Source organism: Rhineura floridana, chromosome 21, assembly GCF_030035675.1.
Source record: "Rhineura floridana isolate rRhiFlo1 chromosome 21, rRhiFlo1.hap2, whole genome shotgun sequence".
Taxonomy (NCBI): Eukaryota; Metazoa; Chordata; class Lepidosauria; order Squamata; family Rhineuridae; genus Rhineura; species Rhineura floridana.
Window position 1 is genome coordinate 739,562 of NC_084500.1, and position 27,010 is coordinate 766,571.

General features: G+C 55.1%; 2 protein-coding genes across 5 annotated transcripts; both read right to left on the reverse strand.

Annotated features, from left to right (window-relative positions):
- Positions 1-539: 539 nt before the first annotated feature.
- Positions 540-14,872, reverse strand: MKS1 (MKS transition zone complex subunit 1). 4 transcript variants are annotated; one of them, XM_061604952.1, is made up of 18 exons: positions 14,732-14,872; positions 13,692-13,810; positions 12,827-12,894; positions 11,346-11,501; positions 10,426-10,523; positions 10,184-10,312; positions 9,175-9,279; positions 8,791-8,899; positions 7,992-8,048; positions 6,863-6,905; positions 6,498-6,560; positions 5,612-5,682; positions 4,765-4,834; positions 4,113-4,220; positions 3,592-3,725; positions 2,960-3,042; positions 2,214-2,311; positions 540-1,589 (listed from the first exon to the last, which is right to left on the reverse strand). In XM_061604952.1, exons 1-18 carry the CDS (start codon positions 14,809-14,811, stop codon positions 1,495-1,497), a joined length of 1,686 nt encoding a protein of 561 aa, XP_061460936.1. In that variant the 5' UTR covers positions 14,812-14,872; the 3' UTR covers positions 540-1,494. The 4 variants fall into 4 exon arrangements, with proteins under 4 accessions (XP_061460936.1, XP_061460937.1, XP_061460939.1 ...); XM_061604953.1 differs by lacking the exon at positions 14,732-14,872 and adding an exon at positions 14,334-14,720; XM_061604955.1 differs by lacking the exon at positions 14,732-14,872 and adding an exon at positions 14,177-14,719.
- Positions 14,873-17,835: 2,963 nt separating this feature from the next.
- BCL7B (BAF chromatin remodeling complex subunit BCL7B) lies at positions 17,836-25,601 on the reverse strand. The gene is made up of 6 exons (XM_061605094.1): positions 25,428-25,601; positions 24,011-24,086; positions 22,622-22,721; positions 19,855-20,025; positions 19,550-19,629; positions 17,836-18,720 (listed from the first exon to the last, which is right to left on the reverse strand). The coding sequence occupies exons 1-6, from the start codon at positions 25,517-25,519 to the stop codon at positions 18,628-18,630; spliced, it is 612 nt and encodes a 203-aa protein (XP_061461078.1). The 5' UTR covers positions 25,520-25,601; the 3' UTR covers positions 17,836-18,627.
- Between the last annotated feature and the right edge of the window lie 1,409 nt (positions 25,602-27,010).

The window sequence follows — 27,010 nt, forward strand, 5'->3', positions numbered from 1 at the left end:
GCTCACTTTGTAACGTGCCAAGTGCTTGCAGTCATCCCCCAACCACGAGGCCCTCAGAGAGCGAGAGAGGGGTGGCCGGCTGGGACTTCAGGTGAGCTAGCAGGAAAGGGTGACCGTGGCTCATGGAACAGCCGCATCCAGGAGGGCTCTGTGACATCACTGAGCTGTGTGGAAACCCTTGAGGGGCTGAGTCACTTGGAGGCAGCAAGGAAGAGCCTCTGAGTGCAGGCGCGGGCGGCAGGCAGCAACAGCAGGAGTGCGTGGGGCACCCTGGAAAAGGGCAGGCCCCTCTTCTCCCCCCTGGGGAGCCGCCTAGCAGCAGCGCCTACCCAAGCCCAGGCAATGGCATCGGCCAACAGGAGGCACCATCTGCCCTCAGAAACAGAGCCAGTTACAGACCCTTCACTGAGCTCATGCCAGGTCTGGGGCAGCAGGGAGGGTCTGGTCAGAGGGTAGCAGGAGGGCAGCAAAGAGGTCAAGACAGGCATGCAGCGCGGGATGGAGGGACGGGGGGGAGAAGAGAGAGAATGGAAACACAGTTGTGGCCACTTATTGCAGTTTAATCTATTTTGCTATTAAAACAACAAGCAACCCTCTTCCTGCACACAGCTCTGCTATGTTAGAAAATATTGTTGTATTTCCTGTCCTTATTGCCATTCCTTTAAAGCAGCCCTCCCCCACCACGGTGCCCCTCCAGATGTTTCGGTCCCCAGTTCCCACCAGCCCCAGCTGGCATGGCTAACATCGCACTGGCTGGGGCTGATGGGAGTTGTAGTCCAATAACACCTGGAGGCCCCAGGTCGGGGAAGGCTGCTTTAAATTGTCCCGTGTCACATGCTGTAAGTGCAGAAATAACAATAACAATAACAATGAAGCATTCTACACACACGTGCGCATGGAGAGAATGAAATGCATCCCACCCACCCCAACAGAAAGCCTGGCCTTGCTGCCAATCAGCCCACAGGCCAGTCCAAAGAAGGACCTTCCGTTTCAGCTCTCGGACTTCTGCAGCACTCAGGAGAAAGGCAGCCAGAGCTCCAAAGAGGCCAGGCTGGAGGAAAGCAGCTCTTCAGGCAACACGGCCATTGGGCAAGTGAGGAACTTGGCCAGCCACAAAGAATTACCTCTGGAGCCCAACACACTGCCTCCCGCCACCTCCTCCAGCTGCAGACACAGCCCTCAAACAGCGGGGAAGGACCCTGGTCTTGCCCAGAAGAAGGACGAGGGCCACCCTTGTTTCTCTGCACTTGTAGATTTGGACTACAGAATCCTGTGACTGCTTGATGGCGGCTGGTTTTGAGGAGGGCTTCCTGTACCATCGCTGCGCTCAAGTTTCCTCCCGACACCAGAGGCCCGGCTGCAACCTTGCCTTAGAATGCCCTTGGAGAGAAGGAAGCCTATCGGAGGCCCTGGCCAGGGCATCTCGCAGGCTCCTCCCAATGGGCATGGGTGAGAGAAGCCAGGGCTGCTGCCGGCCACTCAAGACTGTTCTCGTCACTGCTGGACGGCGGAGGCAGAAGTGCGGATCAAATCTTGGGGGAGGCTGTCTCTGGCCTCTCGCATCCGGTGCCGGGCCCTCTGGAATGCCTCTGCAACCAAGAAGATTTGGAAAGGTGGGAGGAGGGAGGGTGTTCAGCCTGAGTAGGTAGCTTGCCCCCGACCCCTTCTCTGCCACTGAGAAAATACCCTACGACTCTACACAAGGCCTAGGCTCTGCACTTTGTAGCCCAACATTCGACTTGGAACAAATTACACACATTTGCAAAATCTGCTTCTCCTTGCCTAGGGTGGGGGTACAAAGGAGAGCACAGACACCTCCACAGTGACTTTGAACCCTGGAAGCCACCACCAGCTGCAAAGACTTATCGCCCAAAGACCTTCAGGCTGGTAACCATAAGGACTAGAAACTTTGTTTAAAAAATGTATATATAATTACTCCAAGCCACCTTGAACTTTTGTAAAAGGAAAGGCAGGGCATAACTGAGATATATCTGTATCTAAAAAGAAACACATCTGTGTCACAGCCTCGGTTAAACCCCTGATCCATCTCTAGCTAAAAAGGATCCTGAAAAGAGACATATACTTAAAAAAAAAATTGTTTTAGAAAGCTAAACATTCCATATATGTGGAGGGGCTGTGGGACGTTTGCTTGAATGGAAAGAAAGCCCTCATCTCCCCTGCCCGCTCTCCCTGCGGGGCAGCGGAAGCCTCACCCAAGACGTTATAGAGGGAGCCTGGCTGGCTGAAGCTGCCCAGTCGGTCCAGGACGCTCTGCATGCGCCTCCTCAAGGAGGTGGATTCCAGGAAAGCCCTGCAGGGAGAGGAGGTGCACAGCTCAGGCACAGACCCAGACCCACACGTGACCTCGCAAAACAGGCTGGCGGACAGTGGAGGATGCCTCCCACCAGTCTCTCTCAAGGTGGGACGTGGGAGGGAGCTGGCATTCAAGAGAGGATCCCTCACGTCCTGCCTGGGCCTTTTGAGAGGGAGGAACACACACACACCCCTTGCCTATCCAGCAGTCATGTCACACAAGCCCCGGGGTGGATCATGAGTGAATCGTGCTTCCTTTCGTGTTTCGGGGACTCAGAAGCGCTCAGCCTTTCTAGTGGAGGGCGGTGCTTCCTCCTGGGGCAGGGAGCCCTTGGCAGAAGAAGGGCCGCATTCCCTTCTGGGGGCCAATGCCAGCGGTGGGCGTGGCCAGAGAAAAGTAGGCGGAGCAATGAACGTCAATGTTACTTTTGTCCAACAGGCTGGTTTCTCCACCCACTCACACTCCCCTCTCTGTCCTCCATCCACAAGCAAGAGGGACTGTCAGAGCTCACGGACACGTCCCAGCCGGGCTAAGACGCTCCAGGAGGGATGCAGAGCAGAGCTGGGGAGAGTCCCAAGGGCCAGACAGAGAGGACTGGGGGCCGCATTCAGAAGCTGGGCTTGAGCTTCCCTGCCCCCAACTTACCTGGACTGCCACAGGCAGTTCAGCCGGAAAGTGACGCTGCCTGTCGTCTCTGTGCGGAAGCCAAACCGGCTCAGGCGGCTGCCCTGCAGGGAAGGAAGACAGGAGCACCAGAATAAGCACCTCCAGGATCCATCCTCCTCGTGCCTCCTTCAGTCCGCCTCCCACGAGGAGCCAAGAGGTCCTGCAGGGGGACGCCCCCTGCCAACGGCACGAGGACATACAAAGAGTCCTGGCGGCTGGATTAGGCTGGAAACGCGTCCCCGCAGTCCAGCAGGCAGTCCTCACAGCAGCCAGCCAGATGCCCTGTGGGAATCTCGAAGGCAGGATCCGAGCGCCAGGGCATCACGCTCCCCAGCCGCGCAACTCCCCAGCAACCAGTGTCAGTGGAGCAGGGGAATTCGCCCAGGGTTTAGCCTTCAGCGCCTCGGACAGCTCCTCGAACGGTTGGATTAAAACCTAGAGCGGATTCGCCTGCCCCACTGACATGGGGACGCCAGCTGCCACAGTCAGCAACTGACATTCGGAGGCGAGGCAGCGGAGGGGGAACGTAGCCATCGGTATATGGAGATGTGCATGTGAGGAGGAATGCCCTGTTGTCCCCACTCCACAGCTCTCCAGCTGCAGACACTCACCACGAAGGTGCCGGGCACTCTGGCGTAGGTCATGTCCTCCAGCTCTGGTGAGCCCCCAATGAAAAACCTCTGCAGTTCCGAAAAGGTGCCCAGCTCCACAGGACGCCAGGTGGAGGCCGTTATGGTGTGAGCCCCTGAGCCGCCAGATGTGGGAGAGAGGGGAAGAGATCACGGGGCCACTGCCCAGCCAGCCAGCAACCCCCACCCCAACCAGCACACGCCATTCCAACCACAGAGAGCATCGCCACAAGGCAGCAGCCTGGATGACTCAGGTCACGGTGGCAAGCCACGTGCTGCCAGGCAAGGGACGGTCACAGAGGCCTCAGAGCAGGCCAGACTAAACGGCTGCCCTGCCCAGGACGGTCTGCTCTGAAAGAATTCAGAACCAGGAATTCTTTAGGCCAGCCTTTGATCAAACCGGTGAGGAGGGCTCATGTCCGGTGCCAAAATCGGCTGTGAACAGGCGGCGGGGGTGCCTTGCTTCGTGCCCACCCTCCCCTCTCCTCATGGTGTCTTCTTACCCGCTGTGGCTGGCAGGACCACAAACCCGTAGCCTTCGACGCGATACCTCTGCCAGTAATCCAAGGAGAGGACCTCAAAGTAGAGGATGGGCCACTCGGAGAGGGTGCCTGCGGGAGAAGGGGAGGAAGGGAGGAGGAGACCAGCGGGGTCCTTGCAGAGGCCCAGCCGCCCCCGCCTGTTCCTGGGTCAAGCGATGTTCCCGCCCTCTGGGCTGCTGGCCAGATGCTGAACTGCAGGTGGAGATATGAAGGCCTAGGGGGAAAAACTGGGGAAAGGGGGTGGGAAGTGTTCCACCCGTTTTCCCAGGTCTTTTTCTGGCCCTTCGCATCTCTAAGCGCAGCCTTCCCTGGGACTAGGTCAAGGCCTTCTGGGTCCAACAGTAGCAACGGCCCCTCGCGACTTCATTGGCACAGACCACAACCCTCTCGGCCATCCTCCGGAGAAAGGCTGAAAAGGTGTTCCTGTTCATCCAAGGGGGCTTTTGCCATGAGGAGACTCTGACAGACCCAGCCTCACGGGACACCATCTCCTCTGTCTCCTGCACCGCCCTCCCAACTCTGCTGCCAGAGACGGCAGCCTCATCTGTGGCAGGACCACCTCTGAGCTCTGCTTGGCAATGCCATAGAGCTAATCTCCGAGGGCCCGACTCACCTTCCGACTCGTCCTCTTGGGTAAAGAACATCTCTACGGTGAACGGGAAGGAGAAAAAGGCCACCCTTTCCTGGGAAGGGAGAAGGGAAACAGAGTCACCTGGCGTCTGTTGGGATGCGTGCGCATGTGAGTGTGCGTTTAGAGAACTGGTATCCCAGAGAACAGGCCTGAAGGAGCGGCAAGGGACATGGCTAAATATTGCACTGAAATGAAAGGACTCACATAAGAATATGAAACATCTGAGTGAGGACTGAGGATCCTGAGCGATGGAGTTTTCCTGTGCAACCTCAAGGGTTGGAAACTTAGGGTTGCATCCAATGCCAGTCTTACTGAGAGCAGACCCTTTGAAAATGTATGACTAAACTGTGGTTAGTCATTATTTATGATTACACCTACATCTCACCTTTTTTCCTCCAAGGAGCTCAACACAGTCCTCCCCCTCCCACTTTTCTCCTCACAACAACCCTGAACCCTGTGAGGTAGGTGAGGTTGAGAGACTGTGACTAGCCCAAGGTCACCCAGTGAGCTTCATGGCTAAGTGGGGATTTGAAGCTTGGCCTCGCAGGTCACAGCCCAACACTCTGACCACGACATCACTGGCTCTCAAAATGAGTAAGACTCACTTGGGTTTATCAGTTTCAGGGGGTCTACTCTGAGTAAAGCTTAGCTGGCTACAGCCCATTGGCCCTTGCAGGAGCGGGGCGTCAGATATTGCTCAGCAGGTGCCCTGTTTTTAAAATGCCAGGAAGCTAAATTCCTGGGTGAGACCCGCATGCCCTAGAGACACACTGGGCTGTTTATTCCACAGTGCTCAGGCCCAGTGCTCATCGCCTCTCCCTCCCCTCACCTTGGCAAGCGTCTTGGTAGCACAGGTCTGCGTCACTCCAGAGAGCTGCTGGGATGGGGGGCACGACCAGCCTAGGAGAAAGCAAGTGGGGGGCTGAGCTGGGCTCTGCCCCGAAGAGGGAGCTGGCTGCAGATGCTCTGAAGCAAGGAGACTCCAGTCCAGCAACAGAGACATGCTGAGATCTTGGCAGGAACTCTTGGCAAGTAGATTAGAAACCCCACAAATGCAACACGCTTTCATCTGCAGGTGCAGGGGCCAAATGCGGCCCCCAGAACTCCCCCCAAGCCACACCTCCCACGGGCCCTGCTGAAAGCACCTTGAAAGTTTGGACGAAAACCCGGAGCGGATTCCCTGCCCCACTGACATCGGAGTCACCAGTCGCCACTGGATGGCAGGAAACATTAACAGCAACCCTCAGCTGCTGCCCTCTTTCCCCAGAACAAGTCGGGCGCTGCAATGCCCTGGGCTCTGGACGTGCCCAGGGCACTGCCTAATTGCTTCTGCAGAACATATTTCAGGGGTGGGTGGGAACCAGGATAACAAGGCTTCTCTCCTTCATTCGGGCAGCCCCCTGGGGTGACCTCCTTGCCCATCAGCACCCCAAGATAAAGACTCAAGGGGGGGAAAGAAGGGAAGGAGATGTGGCGGGTCTTGAGGGCCGTAAGAAAGAGCCAGGCTTGGGGCGGTTTTAACAGCAGCTTCAACAGCTACCAGAAAAATACCTCCCCCTCCACTCCCATCCCCACCCCCACACAAAGGCTAGGCCCAGGTTCCCACCCAGCTCCTAGGTCCCTCCCTCTGGGGACAGTGGCTGTCTGGAAACCTTGGCATGCCACGGAGAGTGCCCGGCCACGTCCTCCCCACAACCCATGCCTGGTTTACTCACAGCTGGGCAGCTCCAGAAAGAAGTGGATGTAAAGATTGTTGTATTCGTAGCCCTGGGCTGAGACTGGGAGGGAGGGAGGGAGGGAGGGAGAGAGAGAGAGATGGAGGGATGGATCCCAGCATTCTCCCAGAGCAGACTCCGGGGTCCTCATGCTTCTTAAGCAAGCTCCCCCGCACCACCAAGAGCCACGGTGTGGGTGCATCGCAGCCGATTTGTCCCACTGTGCACATCTCTCCCCAGCCCAGAGAAGGGGATTGTTTCGGGCTGGGGGCCGGTTGCATCTCAGCCAGGGGACTGCAGCCCACACCCCAGAGGCTGTGCAAACGCAGAAGGAGGAGACGCAAAAGCCTCAGGGAGTCACGTACCAATTTCGCCGTTCACGAAGAGTCGGAGGGCGCCAGGTGGGGCCTGCAAGATGGGGAGACAGAGAGATCACTGGAGGGGCTGAACCCTGATGGCCTCCCTGAGCTGATTCTCTGGCGTGTCCAGTTAAAGCAGGGATGGGGGCATCTGTGGGCCTCCAGCATTGCTGGACACCACCAGCCTCAGCGGCCAGCACGGCCAATAGCCAGGGGGATGGCCATGGGAGTTGTGGAGCCCAGCAACATCTGGAGGGTCGCCACAGAGGCCCTCAACCCCTGGCTTAAAGGATCTCAGAGGCAGTCAGTCAGAAAAGGCTCCCTCTGCCCGTGGCCCTGAGGAGCCTGCTGCCAGCCAAAGGCAACGATGATATCCGTATATTTTTCACATGAGCAGCAGGACGCCAGAGGCAGATCACCGGAGCCGAAAAACCAGGCGCCCCCTTTTTAATCATTATCGTCACTAGGGCTGCTATTCTGGGTTCCACACCCAGAGCACTTCTTCTGCACAAAGGGATGCCTGATGAGGTGCCTACAACCTGCACTCCCTGCTTGTGGACTGGACCAAGGGGGCTCCGGGGGGGGGGGATGTCCTGACTCGAACTGGGGAGGGGGGAGTCTTCTGAGCCTTTCCATGTCACCCTTCCAGGAGCGCAGGGCGGGGGCCCCAGGCGAAGAGAGAGACTCGCCCAAGAGGGTGCAATGAGTTCACTGCAGAGATACAGGAGGAATCTGGGGCCTCACAAGCGCCAGGCAATCTTCTCCATCTCAAGCCTTCACAGGAGCCCTGCTCTATCTCTCCTCCAGTTTCGGTTTGCTGAGCTCAAGCAGACTTGAGATGCTTTTGGCAGCCCTGGCGGAGAGCAGCCCAACGCAACACCTCACCCACCTTTCCTCCCTGCCCCCTCCCTCCCGAAAAGGGCCATCGTTACAACCCCTACTTGGGCACACTGCACACTGCAGGATCATCGTCTATTTGCACAGAGCAGAGCGGGGCTTAATTCCCCGAGTTTGCTTGTGTTTACAGCAACGCCTGTCGGGAGCCCAGACAGACTGACCTCCACCTCAAGAGGTCCTGCCGGAATCAAGGCCGTGGCCACACCAGCAGTGGCCAGGGCACGGAAAAGTCACTCACCATCTCAAAGTCGGAGCCAACAAGTCCGTTGAGGTACTCCTTATGCCGGCTGTACAGCTGAGGAACGGCGAAGCAGAGGGGAGGTCAGGCCGGTGGGGGCTTCCCACCCCCCTTTCCTCGGCGGCTGCCACAATGGGAGTCAGGGGCTTAAGCAGCACCGAAACGCTGAAACACTTCCTTGGGATATTTGTCTCAGTGGGTGGATTCTGCCAAGACTCCTGGGCTGATCCCTGGCTTGTCGTGACACGGGCTTGTCACCAACTTAGGCCAACCCGGGGTAGACCCATTTAAATTCATGGACATAACTTAACCTAGGTCTGTTGATTTCAGCGGGTCTACTCTAGGGATGTGGAGGAAAGTCAATTCAGTTTGCCTTTAGAGTCGAATCTATTAAATTTGCACTTTCTGAAACGACAGGAGGGCCGAAACACAGCCATCCTTCCAAATCCTCCTGTCCCGAGACTCGGATGTAAACCTGAGTGCCTGTGAGCCTCGTGCCCGCAAATGACCCTCCCCTGAGACGGCTCCCACTGAGCCGAGGGAGACCAGTCAGCTGGCAGGATCCGGGTTCTCACGCACGGTCCCAGATGGCAGTCGGCTCGGCCTACACAACAGTCTTCCCTAGTCTGGCGCCTTCCAGGAGCTCTAGACTACAACTCCCATCAGCCCCTGCCAATGCAGCCAGTCATTGCCTGCTTCAGCACACCCGTGCTGGCAGGGGCTGATGGGAGTTGTAGTCCAGAACACCAAGTTGGCAAATGCTTTACTCCCACCCACCCCCAGGGTGAAGGGCTCTTACGTCCTTGAAGACTCGTTGCTCCCGCTCCTCTTCCTCCGGTTTCACGGGGGCCGAGGTGTTCTCCAGAGTGAATTTCCACATCTCCCGCTTCTCGCCTTCCAGCTCGATCCTTTGCAGGCCCACAAGAAGGCAGGCAAAGTTCAGAGGAAACTGCCAGGGGCCCAGTGGATCAGCCCAACTCCCTCCCATAAGCCACCTGGGCTCCATCCGCCTACCCCAAAGGCCAAGGAGAGGGTGGGGAGAGCCTGGCTACAGTTTTGTTCCTGACCTGCCCCCTTCGTCCTTCCAAGGCTGTGATTTTTGCACTTCTTTCTATTTGTACTTCCTTTAACGGTCGGCCGACTGTAACAAACGTTCGGTGGACTGATCGCCTGGGCTGCTCACCTGTAAGGCCCTTTTGTGCCTGTGAAGTCCGGCTTGACGGTGATGACGCCATTGCCGTCCACCTGGATCGTGCAGAGGACACGCTCGTGCTCCCGGCAACCGAGTCTGTGGGGAGGTCAGCGTGAAAGTCAGGCCCCGGCTGAGCCTGGCAGCGCAGGGCACTTCTGTGGAACGGGAGGGTGTGCAGGCGGGCAGCACGGCGTGAAGAAGCCCAGGATCTGGCAGGCTCCTCGGCCAGTGCAGGAGGCCGAGCAGGTAGAGGAAACTTCCCACCCTCCCTTGGGCTGCAGGCAGATGAGCCCATGCACACACCCTTCACCTTCTGGGTCACGTTACCCTCCGCCCTCATTGCTGTGGCCATCGGGGGAGGACCACCTTGATCCCTTCTCCGTGGTCCAGACTGCCTGGCCACTGCTCCCTCTGCTTCAGGATGCCAACAGCAGCTCTCTAGGGTTTCAGGCATGGGGCACTTTCAGCCCCGCCTGGAGATGGAAGGAGGAAACCTGGCACCTTTGGCTGTGCCACTGAGCTATGTTTGTACCTCTAAGAATAAAGGAAGATTCCAGTCCTCATGGTTCTGAAGAGAGGTCTGATTTAACCTGGAACACACGGAGCTGCCTTATACCGAGTCAGACCCTCGGCCCATCCACCACAGTACTGCCTTGCAGCTCTACCTGGAGATGCCAGGGGTTGCACTGGGGGTCTGCTGCATGCCAGGCAGATGGTCTGCCACTAAGCTGCAGTCCTCCCTGACCCACGGCTACAGACAAAACACCCCAGAGAGGGGATGTGGTTTACGGCTACCGAACCCTGGATGGCGACTCACTCCGGACATTGCGGCCAAGGGCACTCCTTCAGCCTGTCTCCGCAGCCATCCTGCAGACCGCCCCGCGGTGAGCTGCTGGCTTTTGACTGAGCGCCAACCCCTTTTGGAAGGGGGGCAGGTGCACATGTGTGTGTGAAAGAGAGATGGGGCCAGGAGGGTTCCGATCCATGAGCGCTGGCTTACTTGCCGGGGGGTCCAAAATCCCCCATGATATACATGGTCTGCACAGGGGTGTTGATGATGTGGCTGTTCCTGATGAATTCATCCGAGGGTTCCCAGGTGACAAGTCGGGATTTCGGGATGCCCCCTTCCCTGCCAAGAGGGACGCAGGAGACTGTTACCCACAAGGAAGGAGGTTCCCTTCTGCTTCGGCAGCAGCACCCGGAGGCGCGGCTGGCAAAAGCATCCTGGCTGATTCAGCTCACCTCAGCCTCCGCTCTTGCCGTCTCCTCCTCACATTGGCCATCCTCTCCGCCAAGTACGAAGGTACTTCCTTGACAGATGTGGTGACCTTCTGGGAGAGCTGGAACCCACGGAGACAGCCTGTCACTCCTCAGAGCCCACCAGCAGCTGGATCAGATCAATGGGGACCCATCTACTCCAGCCTCCTGGTCTCACCGCGGCCAACCAGACGCCCCGAAGGGAAGCCCACAAGCCAGGCACGAGCACAGCAGCTCTCTTCCCTCTTGTGCTTCCCCAGCAACTGGTACTCAGAGACTTACTGCCTCCCATAGTGGAGAGAGATCAGAAGCCACCGTGGCTAGTAGCCACTAGCCACTGACAACATCGCCAATGTTTTCTCTCCCAAGAGACCTCAGCCTCGTTCCTTGAGTTAGTAGCTCAGCCACCATTCTGCTGGGTGACCTTTGTCAAGTTACAGTAGGGCCCCGCTTTACAGCGTTCTGCTAATACAGCGGTTGTGAATTGTAGAAAGGCCCCGCTTTACAGCGCTTGTTTCGCTTTTACGGCGGTTTTTTCCTGCTGGGGGCCATTTTGGTCAATGTAAGTCAATGGGATCTGCTTTACAGCGGGGGTCCGGAACGTAACCCGCTGTATGAGCGGGGCCCTACTGTACTCTCTTCCCCCTTAGATCTACCTCTCTCCATCTGTAAAATGGGAACAGCCACCCACTAGAAGGAGCTGTTATGCAAAAGAAGCACAGAGAAATGCTGCGATAATTTGAGACTCACTGAAAAGTGGGTTGGAAATCAGACTCCCAGGCCTGGGGCTTCTCATTCCCTGAAGCAGGCAGCCCCTTCCACGTCCCTGCCCCCAGGACACCTGAGAGGCATCTGTATTCTGTGCCCCCCCCATTCATCCCCACCCGCCTGAGAGGAGCAGGTACCTCCTCGAGGTTGGTGAAGCGGTCATGGTCTGTGTAGGTGAAGATTCGGCGGTTCTTCCGACCCCCGGACCCTTCCAGCTTCACGATCTCCTGGTGGTACTGCCGGTCGAGGGGGCTTTGGCAGGCAGACTCGTTCTGGTAGAGGTCCACCTCAAACTGAGCACAGCACAGAAGCCCTTAAGGTGCAGGGCAACGCACTGGGAGCAGAGGCACCCCGACCGGGCAAAAACCCTGGTCCCTTGAACTGCAATGATGATACCTGGGAGTATTTAGGCTTTAGTCAGAGCAGAGCAGAATGAGAGCACAAAGAAAGGCCTCTGGTTTCTGCGGCCCTCTTATGTTGCTCGATTGCTGACGCCTGAACGGGACGGTCTGTTGAAAAGCTACAGAAGTGGGGACGGGGGGGGGGGAGCCCATCAGCGGGGAGAGTGCTTCTACCAAAGTCACAGGCAGAGCGGAGCCCAGAGAAGCCAGGCTGACTTCTGCCTGTCAAGCTGCAGCCTGAAACCGGGCACAGAGGAATCCCGTTCAGACATGTCCCCTTAAAAAACCTGGGGAGGCAAAGAGTTGCATCCAGTGCTAGTCTTACTCAGAGTAGACCCACTGATCATAATGGACACATGACTCACTTCAGCCACGGGTCTACTCTGAGTGAAACCTAGTTGGGAACAACCCGTTGGCCTTTGTGGGAGCAAGGCTTCAGGCAGAGCTGAGCAGGGTCCCTCTCTGCCAGGAGGGATCAGGACCTTATTCAGAGAAGTGTTAAGCACAAACTGCCTCATTGGGGGGACCTGCCCACTGACCAGGCACTGGCTGGCTGCCGACTTAATGTTCTCCACCACAGAGGTGCTCTGGAACGTGGGCAGCACAGAGGAAAAGTGACACCAGATGTGGTAATAAACATGTTTGGATTTTGCAGGGATGGCGTGCAAGAAATTCTGTAGGGGAGGCCAGCAGGAAGCAGTGGCCGCCAGCAGGGATGAGGAGCATCTGTGGCCCTCTGGGTGTTGCTGGACTACTGCTCCCATTATCCCTGGCCACTGGGCATGCTGGCTGACAGGCTGGTGGGAGGGGGAGACTCAAGACATCTGGAGGGCCACAGATGTCCCCCAGTCCCTGGGCTGGTGCTGTGCTAAGAGGCTGGAGATCTGAGTTTAAGTCAGATATGAAATTGACCTTGGCAAGTGACTCGCCTTGATTACTTGTTTCTTTTTTTACTCAATTAATAGGCCACTGTATATCTCCCTGTCTATAATTCTCAGTGATTTAAACCACAGCATCAAGATTACGACACAAACAAAATGAAAATACACACTACCGATAAAAGAAAAATGGGAATCAAGATACTAAAAGAAAATACCGAGCAGTGCAATTAAGAGCCAAGAAATGTTTTTAAAACAGCCCTCTTTGCAATTTCAAGGCACTCTGAGTTCTAGAGAAGCAACTCTTCATCCCGCAGGAAGCCCCTCCTGTCCACTCACCTGACTGAAGAGTTTCTCTTGCCAGCCAATCACCGCCTCCTCTTTCTCCTCCTCAGGACAATGCCCACCTGGAACACAGACAGGTGTCAGCTGGGCACGGACTCCGACCTGCTTGTCGGCAGCTCTTCAGCCAGGCCAATCCCCCTCTTCATCAAGTTTGTGTGTGTGTATGTGTAGGATCAAGGACACTCCCTGAGGAGGAAAGGGGTCAGGAGCAAGGTGCTCATTTCACTCCTGAAACCTGATGAAAAGGGCAGTGGCTTTCTCTTTTTCAGAAAAGGTCAGAAACTTACTGCTCTGCACTAAACCTGACCCCAAATAGGGGAAAGGGGGCATCCATTCTTCACAGTTGCCAACCAAGCAGTAACAAAAATGTGCAGGGTGCAATTGTGTGTGTGTGTGTGGGGGGGATCTGACCCACTTCCCCTGGCCTACATCCAGTAACCCAATGCCTTCTCCAAATTTATTTATTGAAGTATTTATAAGCCACACTTGATAGAAGTACATCAAGGCGGCCTACAACATACAAAGATGCAGTAAAATGTGAAAACCAATAAAAACATCAATGGCCCACCAGTAAGGGTAGTTGCCGATACAACCGCGCAAGGCGCTGGGCCTAACTCCTAGAATTCTTTGCTTTGACCTCTTAGCACAGAAAACATCTGGGCCGAGATCCTTACTGCCCCATCGCAAATGGTCAAAAGCCTCAGATGAGGCCTAAGTATTGCACACTAAATTAGCCAACACTATCGCTACACAAAAGATGCAAAGCGCTTGACTGTACAGCTTAGCCAGAAAAGCGAGACGATGGCGAAGATCCGTCAGCTGAGCGGCCTTCAGTAGTGGAGGCGGCACGCCCACTCACTTGCTGTGTTGTGTCCGCCGAGGGTGGCCAGGCTGATGAGCTGCTGGCCCAGCTGGCTGAAGGGCTGTTGCAACTGCTGCAGCATGAGGCTAGTGGAGGTCACCCGCTGGATCTGAACCCTGCAGGGCAGGAAGCAACACCATTGGAACATCTGGAGTACAGGGGAGTCAGGAAGAGATTGCAAACAGGGCAGAGAGCGCGAGGCCTAATAACGCAGAGTTCACAGCTAGAACTCAAGGGGAGAGCAAGGATGCTTTTCGAGCAACATAGGGCTGAACACATTAAACACATTCGTAAGGGCCAAACATGTCAATAGCCATTCGCAGGAGAGTGAGGAATGGATCCTCCACACTCAGCACAGCAGACTCTGAAGGCGAACAACGTGAGGCGGTTATTATCTGCATCCTGTGAGCTTTGCAGAGGCCTCTGGCTGCCTGCTGCTGGAGCCAGTGCACTGGGTTCGACGGGGACCCAATGGAGCTTACTTCTGAGTAGACTTGCATTGGATTGCAGCCTAAGATAATGTTGGTTGTTAGTATGCTGCCAAAGCTTCTTGCAGACCTTGGGATAACAAGCGACTAAGAAATACAACAGTCCTGCCTCGCCCCACGTGTCGATTCGCTGGGATTGTGTTTTCCTCACTTGCTCCTCTTGCCAACTGTGTCACTGCGCGCATTTTGCGCCCATTTCGGCACACGCTGCTCCACTTTTTGCATTGTGCATCGCCAGTCCTCTCTCCCCAACTAGTCCTACCAAATGGGTGGCCGGACTTCGTGCACGGGGAGAAGCCTCCAGGCCGTGGAAGCGCCTGCCGCAAACAACAGCAGCTTGCTACTTTTTAAGGCAGCAGAATACTCTTTGGTGCAGGTTTTGCAATGCGGGGCAGAGAACGCGTGCCTTTGATGAGTGGCCAGCATTACAGGCTTGTTTTGATCGATTGGTTGGTTGGTTGGTTGATTGATGGGCGGGAGGGCCGAGCTTAGTCTCGAGGGATGTGGGGGAGGGGGGCTGTACAATGGCGGCGGAGAGAACGGACTGACCTGACGCGCAGGTTGCTGATGGGGTCGCGAGAACGATAAACCGCCCCGCCCGGGTCCTCGTTCCAAACGGCCTCCGCCATGGCTTTGGAGGGCTTCGGCGTCTCCGCTAGGCCGCGTTTCCATGGGTACGGCAAGATGGCGCCGTCCACACAGAGATAGGAAAAAGGTAGAAGACACCCCCTTGCTTGTCCAGGTAGGTTCCTTCCGGTTCTCATTCGAGAAGCCGTTCTTAAATCTCCCCCTCCCCCCCCGAGGAAGCTAGGTGGGGCTGCTGCCCATAGAAATCCACGGAGATCTCTCAGGATTTGTTTTTTTGGCATAACAGACTGGGTTGCAAAGGGTACATCCACCTTGAAATGGTAGCAGCAAAGAAGAGTTTCTTTTCCAGCTTATTTTTGTGTGAAACGTTTTTTTTTTTTTTACCGTGACCTTCGCAACACTTAAAATCTAACCCTGCCGGTGCAGATGCCACTGCAGTCCCTCATCCCCATATTTGCAGGCTGCCGGGGAAGAGGGAAAGGAGTGGAGTTCTTTACAACACCTCTGCAGTGTAGTCCACTGTTCATATTGCTGGCTTGGGGCAGGCTGAGTGGGATTTGCAAGCGCGTCTGCCGTGTAGTCAAGTGTTACCCCCTAGTGCAGACTGGATAATTGTATACACATTCTATCACATCACCTTTTCTCTAAGCTAAAAAGCCCCAGCGCTGCCACCTGTCCTCACAGGGGAGTCGTTCCATCCCCTTGATCATTTTGGCTGCCCTTTTGTGAGCCTCTTTCAGCTCTACATCTTTTTGGAGGTGAGACGGTCAGAACTGTACATAGGAAAGCGTCTCTCCATTGACGTGCTATTGAAACCGGAAGCTGGTTCAGTCTCATTCTACACGTTGTAAGTCTATGGGTGTCACGGGGCTGCTTTGCCCTGCGATCAGCTGCTTTCTTGCCAAGCTCTGCAAAAGCGCAGCAGTGCCTCCCAGCGGCCGGAGGCGGGAAACGCAACTGTAGGTGCCTATTGGGAAGGGCAGGATATAAATCAAATACTGTCGTCCCACTCAACTGATTTCTTTTGAAGGTCTCTAGTGGAAGGGAAGATCTCACCGGTTCCTCCCCCTATTACTTAATTCCACCACCCATTGCCTGTGTCAAATAATTCGAGTTTGCAGAGCTAGTTTAAAAGCAACCACCTTGGATCCAGATGACAATCTAACACCTCGCCTCCGTTGTCCACGCTCTGGTAACTTCAAGATTGGATTACTGTAATGCGCTCTACATAGGGCTGCCCTTGAAGACAGTTCGGAAGCTTCAGCTGGTGTAGAACGCAGCTGCCAGATTATTGACGAGGACCAGTCGGTCTTCGCATATAACACCTGTCCTGGCGCGTCTGCACTGGCTTCCTATTTGCTTCCGGGCGAGATTCAAGGTGCTGGTTTTGACCTATAAAGCCTTACACGGCGTGGGACCTCAATACCTTGTGGAACGCCTCTCTCGCTATGAACCTACCCGTTCACTTCGTTCAGAATCTAAGGCCCTCCTCCGGGTACCAACCCATCGGGAAGCCCGGAGGGTGGTTACGAGATCTAGGGCCTTTTCTGTGGTGGCCCCTGAGTTGTGGAACAGCCTCCCCGAAGAGGTACGCCTGGCGCCTACACTTCTATCTTTTCGGCGCCAGGTAAAGACCTTTTTATGCTCCCAGGCATTTTAATCTTCTTAACTTTTTTAATCTTTTAATCCGTATTTTAATTTTTGTAGTATTTATTTTGTTTTTGCTGTGCTTTTCGTTGTTTGTTTGTATATGTTTTTGTATTTTTATTATGATATATTGTATTTTATTTTGTTTGTTCACCGCCCTGAGAGCTATTTCGCTAAGGGCGGTATATAAATTGAAATAATAAATAAATAAATAAATAACACACCTCCATGAGAAAGAAGATCAGAAGAGCCTGTCTGCAGCTAGAGCAGGCCAAAGGGGGCAGGGGCGGGATCTAGTCCAGTGCAGCACCCTCTTAAGCATCTTCACTTGCTGCTTTAAACGGGCCTCCCCTCCCTAAGGTAGTTTAGGATGGCAGCCTTAGCGGCATAAATCCCAGTCCATTAATTGGATTAAATCTGTGTGCATTTTACAGGTGAATAAAACAAAGAGTTTTGCAGCATTTCTGTTTCCTGCCTCCAGACTGAGAGCAGGAAAAGGGAGGCACCTGCAAGGGCGGCAGGAACCACCAGGTATTTGCCGAAGCTCACCTCGGTGCCATCACGCTTGCAGTGGCAGCTAGAAACGTTTCTCAAGCATGTGACAGATGATGATGATTTTGCTGGATGTGTTTTCTGTGCCTGTTCTACAGATTTTCAAATGGTTTTTATTGTTAGTTCTTCTGCCTCCTGATTGTACATTTTAAAAAGTCTCTAAGGCTGTAGCTAATACATGTCTACTCAGAAGTAAGCTTCATTGGGTTCAATGGGACTTACTCCCAGGTAAGTGTGCACTGGATTGCAACCTAAGTCACCTAGAGACTTCCAATGGAAGCGACAAATAAATTTATTATTATGTATACATTATGGTGGGCAAAGCTCATGCTGTTATCTTGCACTCAAACCCACAACCTGACCACACAGAGAATCCTAGAGTGGCCATTGGCCAGATAGGCGACAAAGAAATTAAATTTATGTATTTATTTATTTATTTAATCCCTGGCCACATATTTCGTGATTGGCCTTCTGTGCAATTCATCTCAGTCCTCCCTGGCCACATTTTTAAATAAGGAAATTCCATATCCTTGCAACAAACAAACAAATGCCACATTGCAGAGGGGCCTCCTGGTAGCCCAGTTTATTTCAGCACTGAGGGCTGGGTTACGGTCGGGCTGGCTGGCTTGGGGAGTTGTCGTCCAAAACATCTGAAGGCTGGCCATGGCTGAGCTAGGCAGTGGCTTCACCTGGTCAGGAGTCAGGCTGGCTCTGCACTTCCGGAGCCCCTTCTCCAGGCCCTGGCCCCCACCTTCCCAGGTCCCCGTCTTACCAAGGTTGTCCCAGCCCCCGGCACTCATCCCTCTCAGTGCCGTCAGTCACACACCCCACCTGCAAGATACATACGCACGTACACACATGTGGGCTCTATTTCAAATAGTTTAATTTTAAAAATATTCTCTTCAGTGCTAAAATATCTCTTTGCTTCCCTGTGCGGCTGGCATTCCTGGCCGCAGCAGGGCCTCGATCGCAAACTCCATTCCATGTGCAGATCGTGATGGAGCAGACAGGTCTGCAGAGGCAGGAGGGGCCAGGTGGTTGGTGGCGGGTGGCCCCCGGGAGGACTGCTTGGAAACAGGGTCCCTGAAGCCAGGATAGGCCCAGCTTCTGCTTCCCAGTACACCTCCCAGCTCCAGCGGGTCCCCTTGCCTGGGTGCAGAGATCTGCCTCGCTCCAGTGCTAATGGCTTCACCCCACAACTATTGCACAGCATCCCAGCTGGACTGCCCACCAGATCCTGCCCTTCCGCCAAGCGGAGGAGGAAGGAGGGGGTGGGCGGGCGGACCTGGGACCACCCATGAAGTGCCGACAACTCCTCTTTTCTACAGAAACATCTGCAGCCGCGGTCCCCAGAGCCACAAAGAGGATAAATTAAAAGCATACAGGAGAGGCTGCAACACCTTGCCCTGGGGCGTGCAAATCGGGAGGATGTGGCTGGCCAGCGGGGGGGGGGGGGGGAGGAGGAGAGAAGAATATTACATGGGGGGGGAAGGAGCAGGGAGAGCCGGTGCCTGGAGGGGCCACGGGAACGGCAAGTTGATTCTCAGAGGGACACAGAGGTGGAAGAGAATACCGACTGCCAAAGAGAGTGGCATCCTGGGGGCCAGCCGACTCTTGGGAAGGGCCACGCCATGGGGGGGGGGGGAGAAGCAGGCCAGCTAGCTCTCGGAGGCCGCGTGGCTTGGGGCGTTCTGATCCGTGCAAAACCTCTTGAGCGGAGGCGCGCCAGAGTCCTCCTCCCCGCCAGTGACCTGCCGCAGAAAAACACAGGACACTGCTTTAGGCCAAGTCTGGCCCCTTGCCTGGCCCACCCGGCTCAGTGCTGCCTACTCTGATGGGCAGCAGCTCCCCAAGCCTGCCTGGCGATGCTGGGGATGGAACCTGTGATCGTGTGCATACAAAGCAGGGGTCTATCCCCCCACCCCACCAAGAGAGGCCTGTTGATGAGAGGCCAGGCATGGGCTGGGCATCATCCTGTGGATGTGGGAGTTATTAAGGGTTTCTCCCCCCACACACACACCCTTAGCAGAAGAGGGAAAAGCAAGGCTGTCCAGCCTGCAAAGAGGTACGTGAACCCCCCTAACTCACCAGCATACAAATTTCAACTGGTGGCTAAAACGGCAGTCAATCCATCTGCCCTTTAAACCAGCTACACCTTACAGCTCAGCTGGGAAAGGTTCACTCAGAGCCCTGATTATTTTAAAAAATGCTGAAAGCTGCTCTGAGTCCAGGGGTGTAGTCGTCCAAGGTCTCAGGGGGTCTTACACCCTTTACTTTTTGGGGAGCAGGGTCCCAATGTCTCTAGCATCCCGTGAGCCAATCAGCATGAAAGGGGAGTGTGTTAGCCACTGAGAAGAGTCTTCCCACATGCTTCCTTGACCTTTCCTGCTGATTGGAGCCAATCGGAATGAAAGGAGGTGAGTCAGCCACTGAGAAGACTCTTCTCAGTAGCTAACACTCTTCTCGTTCATGCTTATTGGCTCCTAGGGATGTCTGTTGTTGTGGGAGAAGACAATACCAAGGATCTCATTCTCAACCCAGCAGCAAAAAAGGGGGGAAAGGGGGTGTGACCGTCCTTACCTGAGCCTCAAGCGGAACCGGCTCTTCCTTTGTGAGAGTCGGAGGCTCGTCGGCTACTTCAGAGGGAGGGAGGGCAGGCTCTGGAAGCAAGCGTTGGGAAAGGGGGGAGGTTAGCAACGTGGCAAGTCAGGGGCTTTGCTGCTGCTGGGATTGGCCCCTCTCGAATGCGCAGGAGCCCAGAACATCAGGTGTTTCTGCGTACGAGACAGACCCGCCTTCACCCAGGAGGGAGCTGCCCCAGCCTTCCCGGGGCAGCTCTGGACGGGCCTTTCCCCACCCTCCCAGCCCTTGGACAAGCAGCTCACCTTCCAGGGGCTCCTGCCCCAGCGTGGGCGGCTGCGAGTCGTCGGTGCGGAAGTCGGATGCGTGGCTGGGGCTCATGGACTCGCTCTGCTGGGGGCTGGGGCTGGAAGCGGGGCTGCTGTCTGCCTTCAGCTGGTAAGGGTCCGAGAGGGAGCTCTGGTTGCTGTTTTCGTCTGAAATGCCAGGAGGGGAAGAAGGCCGTTACAGGAGCAGCACTGTGAGGGCGGGAGTCTGCCTGGGCGCAAGTGTGCGAGTGGGTTCCCCACACCTAAGAGGCCTCCAGGCTTGGATGCTGCCTGACTCCAGCTGATTCCCAGCATGGACAGACATGGGTCTACCCCACCCTCAGGCAGGATGACACCCAAACAGAAGCGGTGAAAGGTCTCTGGGTCAGGGCATAGCGCCTGCTGCAGTTCTGCGAGAGGGCAGGGAAAAAAACACCAGATGCGGTCTTGGGTGTGGAATCCTGCAACCTGAGAACCCGGCCTTTCATTTTTAAAAAGCAAGGACAAAGTTTCTAGCCCTTATGGTTTGAAGAGATGCTTCAAAGTGTACGGCTGAAGCCTGTTGGAATAAAAACCCGGAAGGGTGGCTGAGTGGGTTTTCTGGTGGTGGTGACCGTGACTGGTAAATCAATGCCCCCATCCTGCAATGCCAAGCCAAGCCAAATAGATATGCCAACTAAGAGGGGGAAATGGCCCAATGAACCAGAATTAGATAAATCACACAATTCTGCTTACTGGCATAATTTATACCGGATACCTGCAAGATCCTCACCCCTTATACTCCCAGTCCGTCACTGCGCTCCGCAGGTGAGGGCCTCCTGCAGACACCATCTCATCAGGAGGTCTGTTCCACACATATAGGAATCGGGCCTTTGGAACTCCCCCCCCCCAAATGTGAGACAGGCGTCTCTTTCGGCACCTACTGAAGACCCCAGTCTTCAACTGTATCGGAATTGCTTGGGGGGAGGGCCCACGTACCTCTGTGGGGCAGAACGCCTGTTTTGCACGCCGGAGGGCCCAGGTGCAGTCCCCAATGGCAGCATCTCCAGGAAGGGCTGGGGAAAAGCCTGCCTGAAGCCCTGGAGAGCTGCTGCCAGTCAGTGATGACAATACTGAGCTAGATGGACCGACGGTCTGACTCAGTGTACGGCAGCTTCCTACGTTCCTTTGGTTTAAATATGTTTTTATCTTTTTATCACTTGCTATTTGCCACCTTGGGTCCTTTGGGAGGAAAGGCGGGGAATACATTTAATAGCAAACAAGCAACAGAGACTGCAGAATCAAGCCATTCTTGGCACAGACCTTCAAGGGCATTCATCACAAGTGACTCGCGGTCCTGTTTATTGGGGGGAGGGCAGGGATGAGAGGGGCAGTCCGGCAACATCTGAAGGGCGCCAAGTTAGCTACTGCTGAGTTAGGCCGGGACGTCACTACCAACGCCCCCCCCCCGCGTTTGTAAACACCCGAAGCTGCCCTATACCGTGTTGGACTCTGTTGAGGTCCCAGGGTCTCTGGCAGGGGTCCCTGTGATGATCCTGTATTAGTGTAAATAGGGTAAGTGCTGTTTGTTTAGAAGATACATGGTAAGTGGAGTGAAAGAGGAGGGGGAGTGAATGGGCAGTAGAATGCTGGATGATTGGCTGAATGTTTAAAATGGCTGACAGTATAAAAGGAAGAATGACAGGTAAATCTGGGTGGATGTGGTATGGACGTGTGTGGACGTTGGTGGACGTTGGTGGACTTGAGAGGGTTGTTTTGGTGCGTTTTGAGAGGAGAGGGTGGAGTTCGGATTAATACTAAGACCAGTACCTCAGGAATAGATGTAACCATATGCTTAAGTGCCTTTTAAAGAAATCTTGTTATCTCTGTTATATAATAAAATACTTATTTGGTTTACCAAAGGCCTGATCCTTGGCTGGGGTTTCACAGACCAGAAGGAAGGGTGAGGTAAATAACCAAGGCTGAAGAGTGACAAATGGTGGCAGCGGGTGAAGGGAAGAATATAACACCACAAGTATTCAGAGCAAACCAGAATTATAAGCAGTCTGAGTAAATCAAAGGGATTGGGACAGCTTAAGCACGCAGTCACAGAGGTAACCTAATTGAGGGAGACTCAGGCAGAGTCTCTGGGACTACTGGTTATAGGACGTGACTGGTGGTGCTGCCTAGCAGGGGGATCTGCTGAGATCTGTGCTAGAGCGGGGAGAGAAACCATATAAAGGACAGTCCGGACTGGTGGAGTCCCTGGTGGTGCCTAGAGACAGGCAGTATCCACGAGCAGGTAGGAACCTGACAGGGAGAGCCAGGGAAGGGCGTCACAGTCCCCCTTCCCCACCCTGGCTGAGTGCCTGCTGACTGAAGGGACGGCCTTGCCCTGGCAGTTACAGGCCCTCTTGGCCTGAGCCGGCAGCACCCATGTCTCCTTTGATTGGCCAGCCTGCCAAGGAGGCAAGCAGGGATGGGGAGCCTCAGGCGTGTGGGCAAATGCGGATCTTATGGGCCTCCCTGCCTGGCCCTTGGGAGTCTCTCTTCCCAGGCCACCCCATGTCCCCCATGACTGTTTTGGCCTGGCTGCAGCGCGTCCGTGAACTGTGCTCATGCCTGGAGGAAGAGATGTGTTGTGTATAGGAAACCCTCTTGCCTTCACATTCACAGGCCCGCCCACCATTGCTATGCGGCCCCCAGAAGGTTGCCTGCAAAAGAATGCAGCCCTCGAGCTGAAAAAGGAAAAAGGCTTCCCGGCCCCAGCCTGAAGCCTACTCACCCTGGAATTCCAGGAGGAGTGACGAGTTGGCTGCGCCTTCGGCTGGAAAGCCGTTTGGCTCCCGGGCAGCCGCCGTGTCGCTGGATTTGGACTTCTCTTTCTTGAAGGGAGAGAGGAAGAAGGTTGTGAGTCTCCCTGCTGGCAGCCTGCCCACCCGCAGCCAGGAGCGTCTGGGGCAGGGCAGGCCTCGAAGGCTGGAGGAGCCATCAGTCACGTGGAAAAGTGGCCAGCTGGAAAGCCAAGCGCTCCTCGATGCCTCTTCAGCCGGCCGGAGGGATGTTCTGAGTGGGAAGGCAGGGAGAAGGGCAGCGGCTCTGGGCTCTGTCCAGGCCCTGACACATGTCAACATGGTCCTTGATGACTGAGCCCCACGATGCAGAACTGGCGCCCTCCAGATGCTGCTGAACTTTCACTCCCATTAGCACCTGGAGCCAACACGGCCAAAGACGATGGAGATGGAGTCTAGCAACACCTGCAGGGGGCCAGGTTCCCCATCCCCAACTCAGACGAAGCAGTGGAAAAAATCTTTATCAAATTTGCAGCTGACACAAAACCATCCTCCTTACATTTGTTAGTGTGATGCATTAATGTTCTTGCGTGTGTTTTGATCGGCCGTGTTACGACCTGTGGTTGCAACATGAACCCAACTTACCTTTATTAGCCGCTTTATACAAAAAAGGTCTCAGAGTCACTTAACAAGAAACTAGGCATCTCGGAAGACCGGAATAAAAACCAAAAGGGCCTTCCCAGAATGGAAAACGGGGGCCGAAAGATGGAACTCAACAGAGACAAATGTCATTTAGGCAAAAAACAAAAGCCAAATGAGCATTTATGCAAAAGAACGACAATAATTTTATGCTGACAGCCGCCTGAAGGGAATGGCCTAGCTCCGCTTTTCTTGCATCAAGAAGCGGGGAGCGAGTCTGCTTCTGAATACCAGCCAGCAGGCTCTTCTTCTTGTCTTTGGGGGGGGAGGTTGGAGAAGATGGCCTCTAAGAGTTTCTCTGACTTGATGATTCCCTGTTGTCAGTCTGAGGTGGGGGGAAGGGAAGCCCCCCCCCGGGATGGGGCTCAATTTGCCTTTGAGGAATGAGGCATGAGAAGAAATTTGACCATGTCTCTGTCATGCCAGAAGCTCTTCTGCTGGAAGCCTGACCGTGAAGACGCTGGGAGAATCCCCTCCGTCTTGCAGTGGGCTGTTCATGAGCCCCCCCCTGCAAACATCCTGCTCTGCCTGTACCCACAAGTCACCTTTCTACATTTCATTCCCCTTTTCCTTCCGGGCAGACAGGCCACACGGCAGGGGAGCCCTCCAAGCGCTCGCCTCCTCTTGGGAGGTGGCCCTCCCTCCAGCCCGCTCCCCAGCAAGGTCCGGCTCCCGTCCCTCACCTCTTTGCTGTCGGCCACAGGAACCCACTTGAATATCCGCAGAGACGTGTCTCCCACCGTCACCCATTTCTTCTCCCTGCACCGGGGGGCAAAAGAGGCTAGACACAACCAGGCCTGCAGTTGTGGGCTCTGCAGAACACGTCCCCATCCCCCGTCCCCGCCGCCCATTTCCCGTGATTTTTCCTAGGCTGCAGTGAGGCCAGTGTGAGCCTGGGGAATCTCAGGTCCAACCACCAAATAATAAGCCGTTCCAGATCTCCCCCCTTCCAATTCCAGCCCCATCTATCACTAACTCTCCCAGACCCCAATGTACAGTTGCGTATTTATTTCTATGGCTGGAGATAGTTCATCTGATCTTTTTCCAGCCGGCAAGACACTCTGCAATCTGTTCCTTGTTTCTTATCTCATTGCCAAGAAGAGCCAGCCAGGGAGCTCTGGTGAGGCAGGCCCCTTTTCTTTCTTTCTTTTTTTTTTTGAGGCAGGCCCCTTTTCACCTGTCCCAGCAACCGGAGGCACAGAAGGGAAGGGGCTGTAGCTCGCTGGGGGAGCGTCTGCTGTGCATGCGGAAGGCCCCAGGCTCAGGCCCCAGTGGTATTTCCAGGTGGGGCTGGGAAAGGCTTCTTGCCTGAATCCCCAGGGTGTGTCCAGGATCTGCCAGATACCGCCTGGGAAAGACCACGAGGAGAGCATGAAGGCAGGGCAGCCCTCGCAGTTGTTGCTGATCTTAAGAGTCTAGTGCTTTGAGGTAGCCTGCCTCTGAGCCTGGAGGTTCTCTCTGAGGCTTCAAGAATAACTAAGGGCAGGCCGGCACACGGCTCAGCCCTGCCCCCTCTGAGACATTAGGGGCGATGCTGCCACTGGCCTGCATTGCGGGTGGGTTGTGAGGCGTATTCAGATCATGCATGCAAAAGGGCTTTGAAATAAAATGGGCTGCTGCGTAAATGCTTGGCTTCAAAAAAACCCCCAAAACACCTTTGATCTTTGTGACCACTCCCCAATAAAAATTCCTTTTAAGTAAACGATGGAAAACGTGACATATGCAAAAGAGCGTGCATGCAAATTGAGCGACGTATTCAAATGAGCGAGAACCTCTCTCCACCAAACAGGGCAAGTCCCCATAGCAACCCAGCTCCCCGCCCTCCGGGTCCCTTGCGGTGCGACTGGCCCAGCGGCACGCTAATCCAAACCACCTGCCAGCGCTCGCCGCTGAATCATAATTGGCCGCCTGCCCCGCCAACCGCGTCGCTCCCCGCAACCCTGCCTCCAGCTCGCGCAATATGATTGGCCGCTACGAGAAGGCCCCTTCCCGGCTGCCGCCGGTTGGCTGCCCTGCTGTCACCAAGGCCGCGGCTCTCGGAGATTGGCTGCCTCGCCACTAGGCCCCTCCCCCGGGGCCCGTCCCTCCCCACCCCCTCACCATTTGCGGACGCGCTCGATGGCCGCCATGACTTTCTTGATGTCATCCTTGGCCCGGCTGCGGGTCTCGGCCCGCACCGAGCGGCCCGACATGGCGCCCGTGGCCCCGGCAGCGCCAGATTCCGCAGCCGCCGCCGTGTCCAGCCGTGCTGCGCATGCGCGCGCATGCTCCCACCCCCCCGTGCGTAACGCGTCAGTGCCCTCGCCCCGCCCAAGGGAGCGCGGCTGCCTTAGATGCGCATGCGTGAGGGGAGGGGCTGCGCTCCTCTCCCTTTTCCGCCCACCTGCTGAAGCGCTCTCTGTGTATGCTCGGGGGAACGCTTGCGCGAATTCCTGTTCTTTTTGTTTGAGGATTGAGGCCTTTTAAAAAAAAAATTAGGTTGAGGAGGCAGGAAAAGGCTGATTGCCGTTCACATGGACCACTCCCAACGAGCAAACAGTTGAAGGGCTCCAGCCTAAGGGTGACAAAAGTAAAAAAAGCCAGGACGTTGTAGCAGCCTCTACATCGCAAAAATAAGATACTAACCAAAGGTGAGAGTTGGCCCATGAGGGTCAATCTCACCTGCAAAAGGATTTAGAGAACTCTATGGGTGTATTAAGAAATGTGCCAAGTACCCCCCTTTAAACGTGTTTTGAGGGTAACCTCAACTTGGACTGTGGTGGAATGGGATCCCTGAGGCAGCAGTCCCAGTGGCAGGAGGAACACTTGCCCTTGGTGGGACTGCAAGGAAGGAAAGGGCCTGCATGGAAGGCCAGCTGAGAATTTGGGCCTGGGACAGGGCACATCTGCGGCCCTCCAGTCCTGCTGGCTTCCACATGGCCAAAGCAACGGTCAGAGATTGTGGGAACTGCCAACTCAACATCTGGAGGGCCACCCAATGCCCATCCCTGGTTTAGGCCCCCAACTTCACAGTAAAGGTAACCCAAAGTAGACCCACAGCCCACTAGTGCCTGCTGGTCAATGGGAGTTGTTCCACAGAGTGGCAGGTGGACATGGCTTGATCCAGGAAGACGTGTCTTACGGCTCCTAAGCACAAGTATAGACTTAGTATATCCAGGCAGTGCCACCCAAATCATATTTACTCAGAAGCAAGTCCACTGGGCTCAGTGGCATCTTCACTAAGTTCAGGATGGCAACTTCCACAGTGCAATCCTATACGTGTCTACTCAGAAGCCACAATGGGTTCAACAGCTAAGCGTGTATAAGATTGCAACTTGAGCCCTTTAGCTATTAAGAATTCTTTTTTCCCCTCTGCCGTTTTGGCTCTGTAAATTTCACACACATCAGTGGACCAGGGCGATTCTTGTTAAAAGGAAATAAAAAAAGGTAGATCAAGGAAGACTGAAGGGAGCCCAGCTCTGGCCTACATTAAACATCACTCTGGGGACAGCTGATCCACTGTTGTCCTCCCCAACCCACCCAAGTTCTTCAACCTGCTTTTCAGTACTGTATTTACTCTATGTCCCCACCACCACCACCCCCCTTACATAAGAAAGCCAGCCCTGCACTCAGTCATTGACAGGTAGGGACAGACCTGCTCTTGGGATGGCTCAGTTCTAAGCAAGAAATGACATGCCTGTACA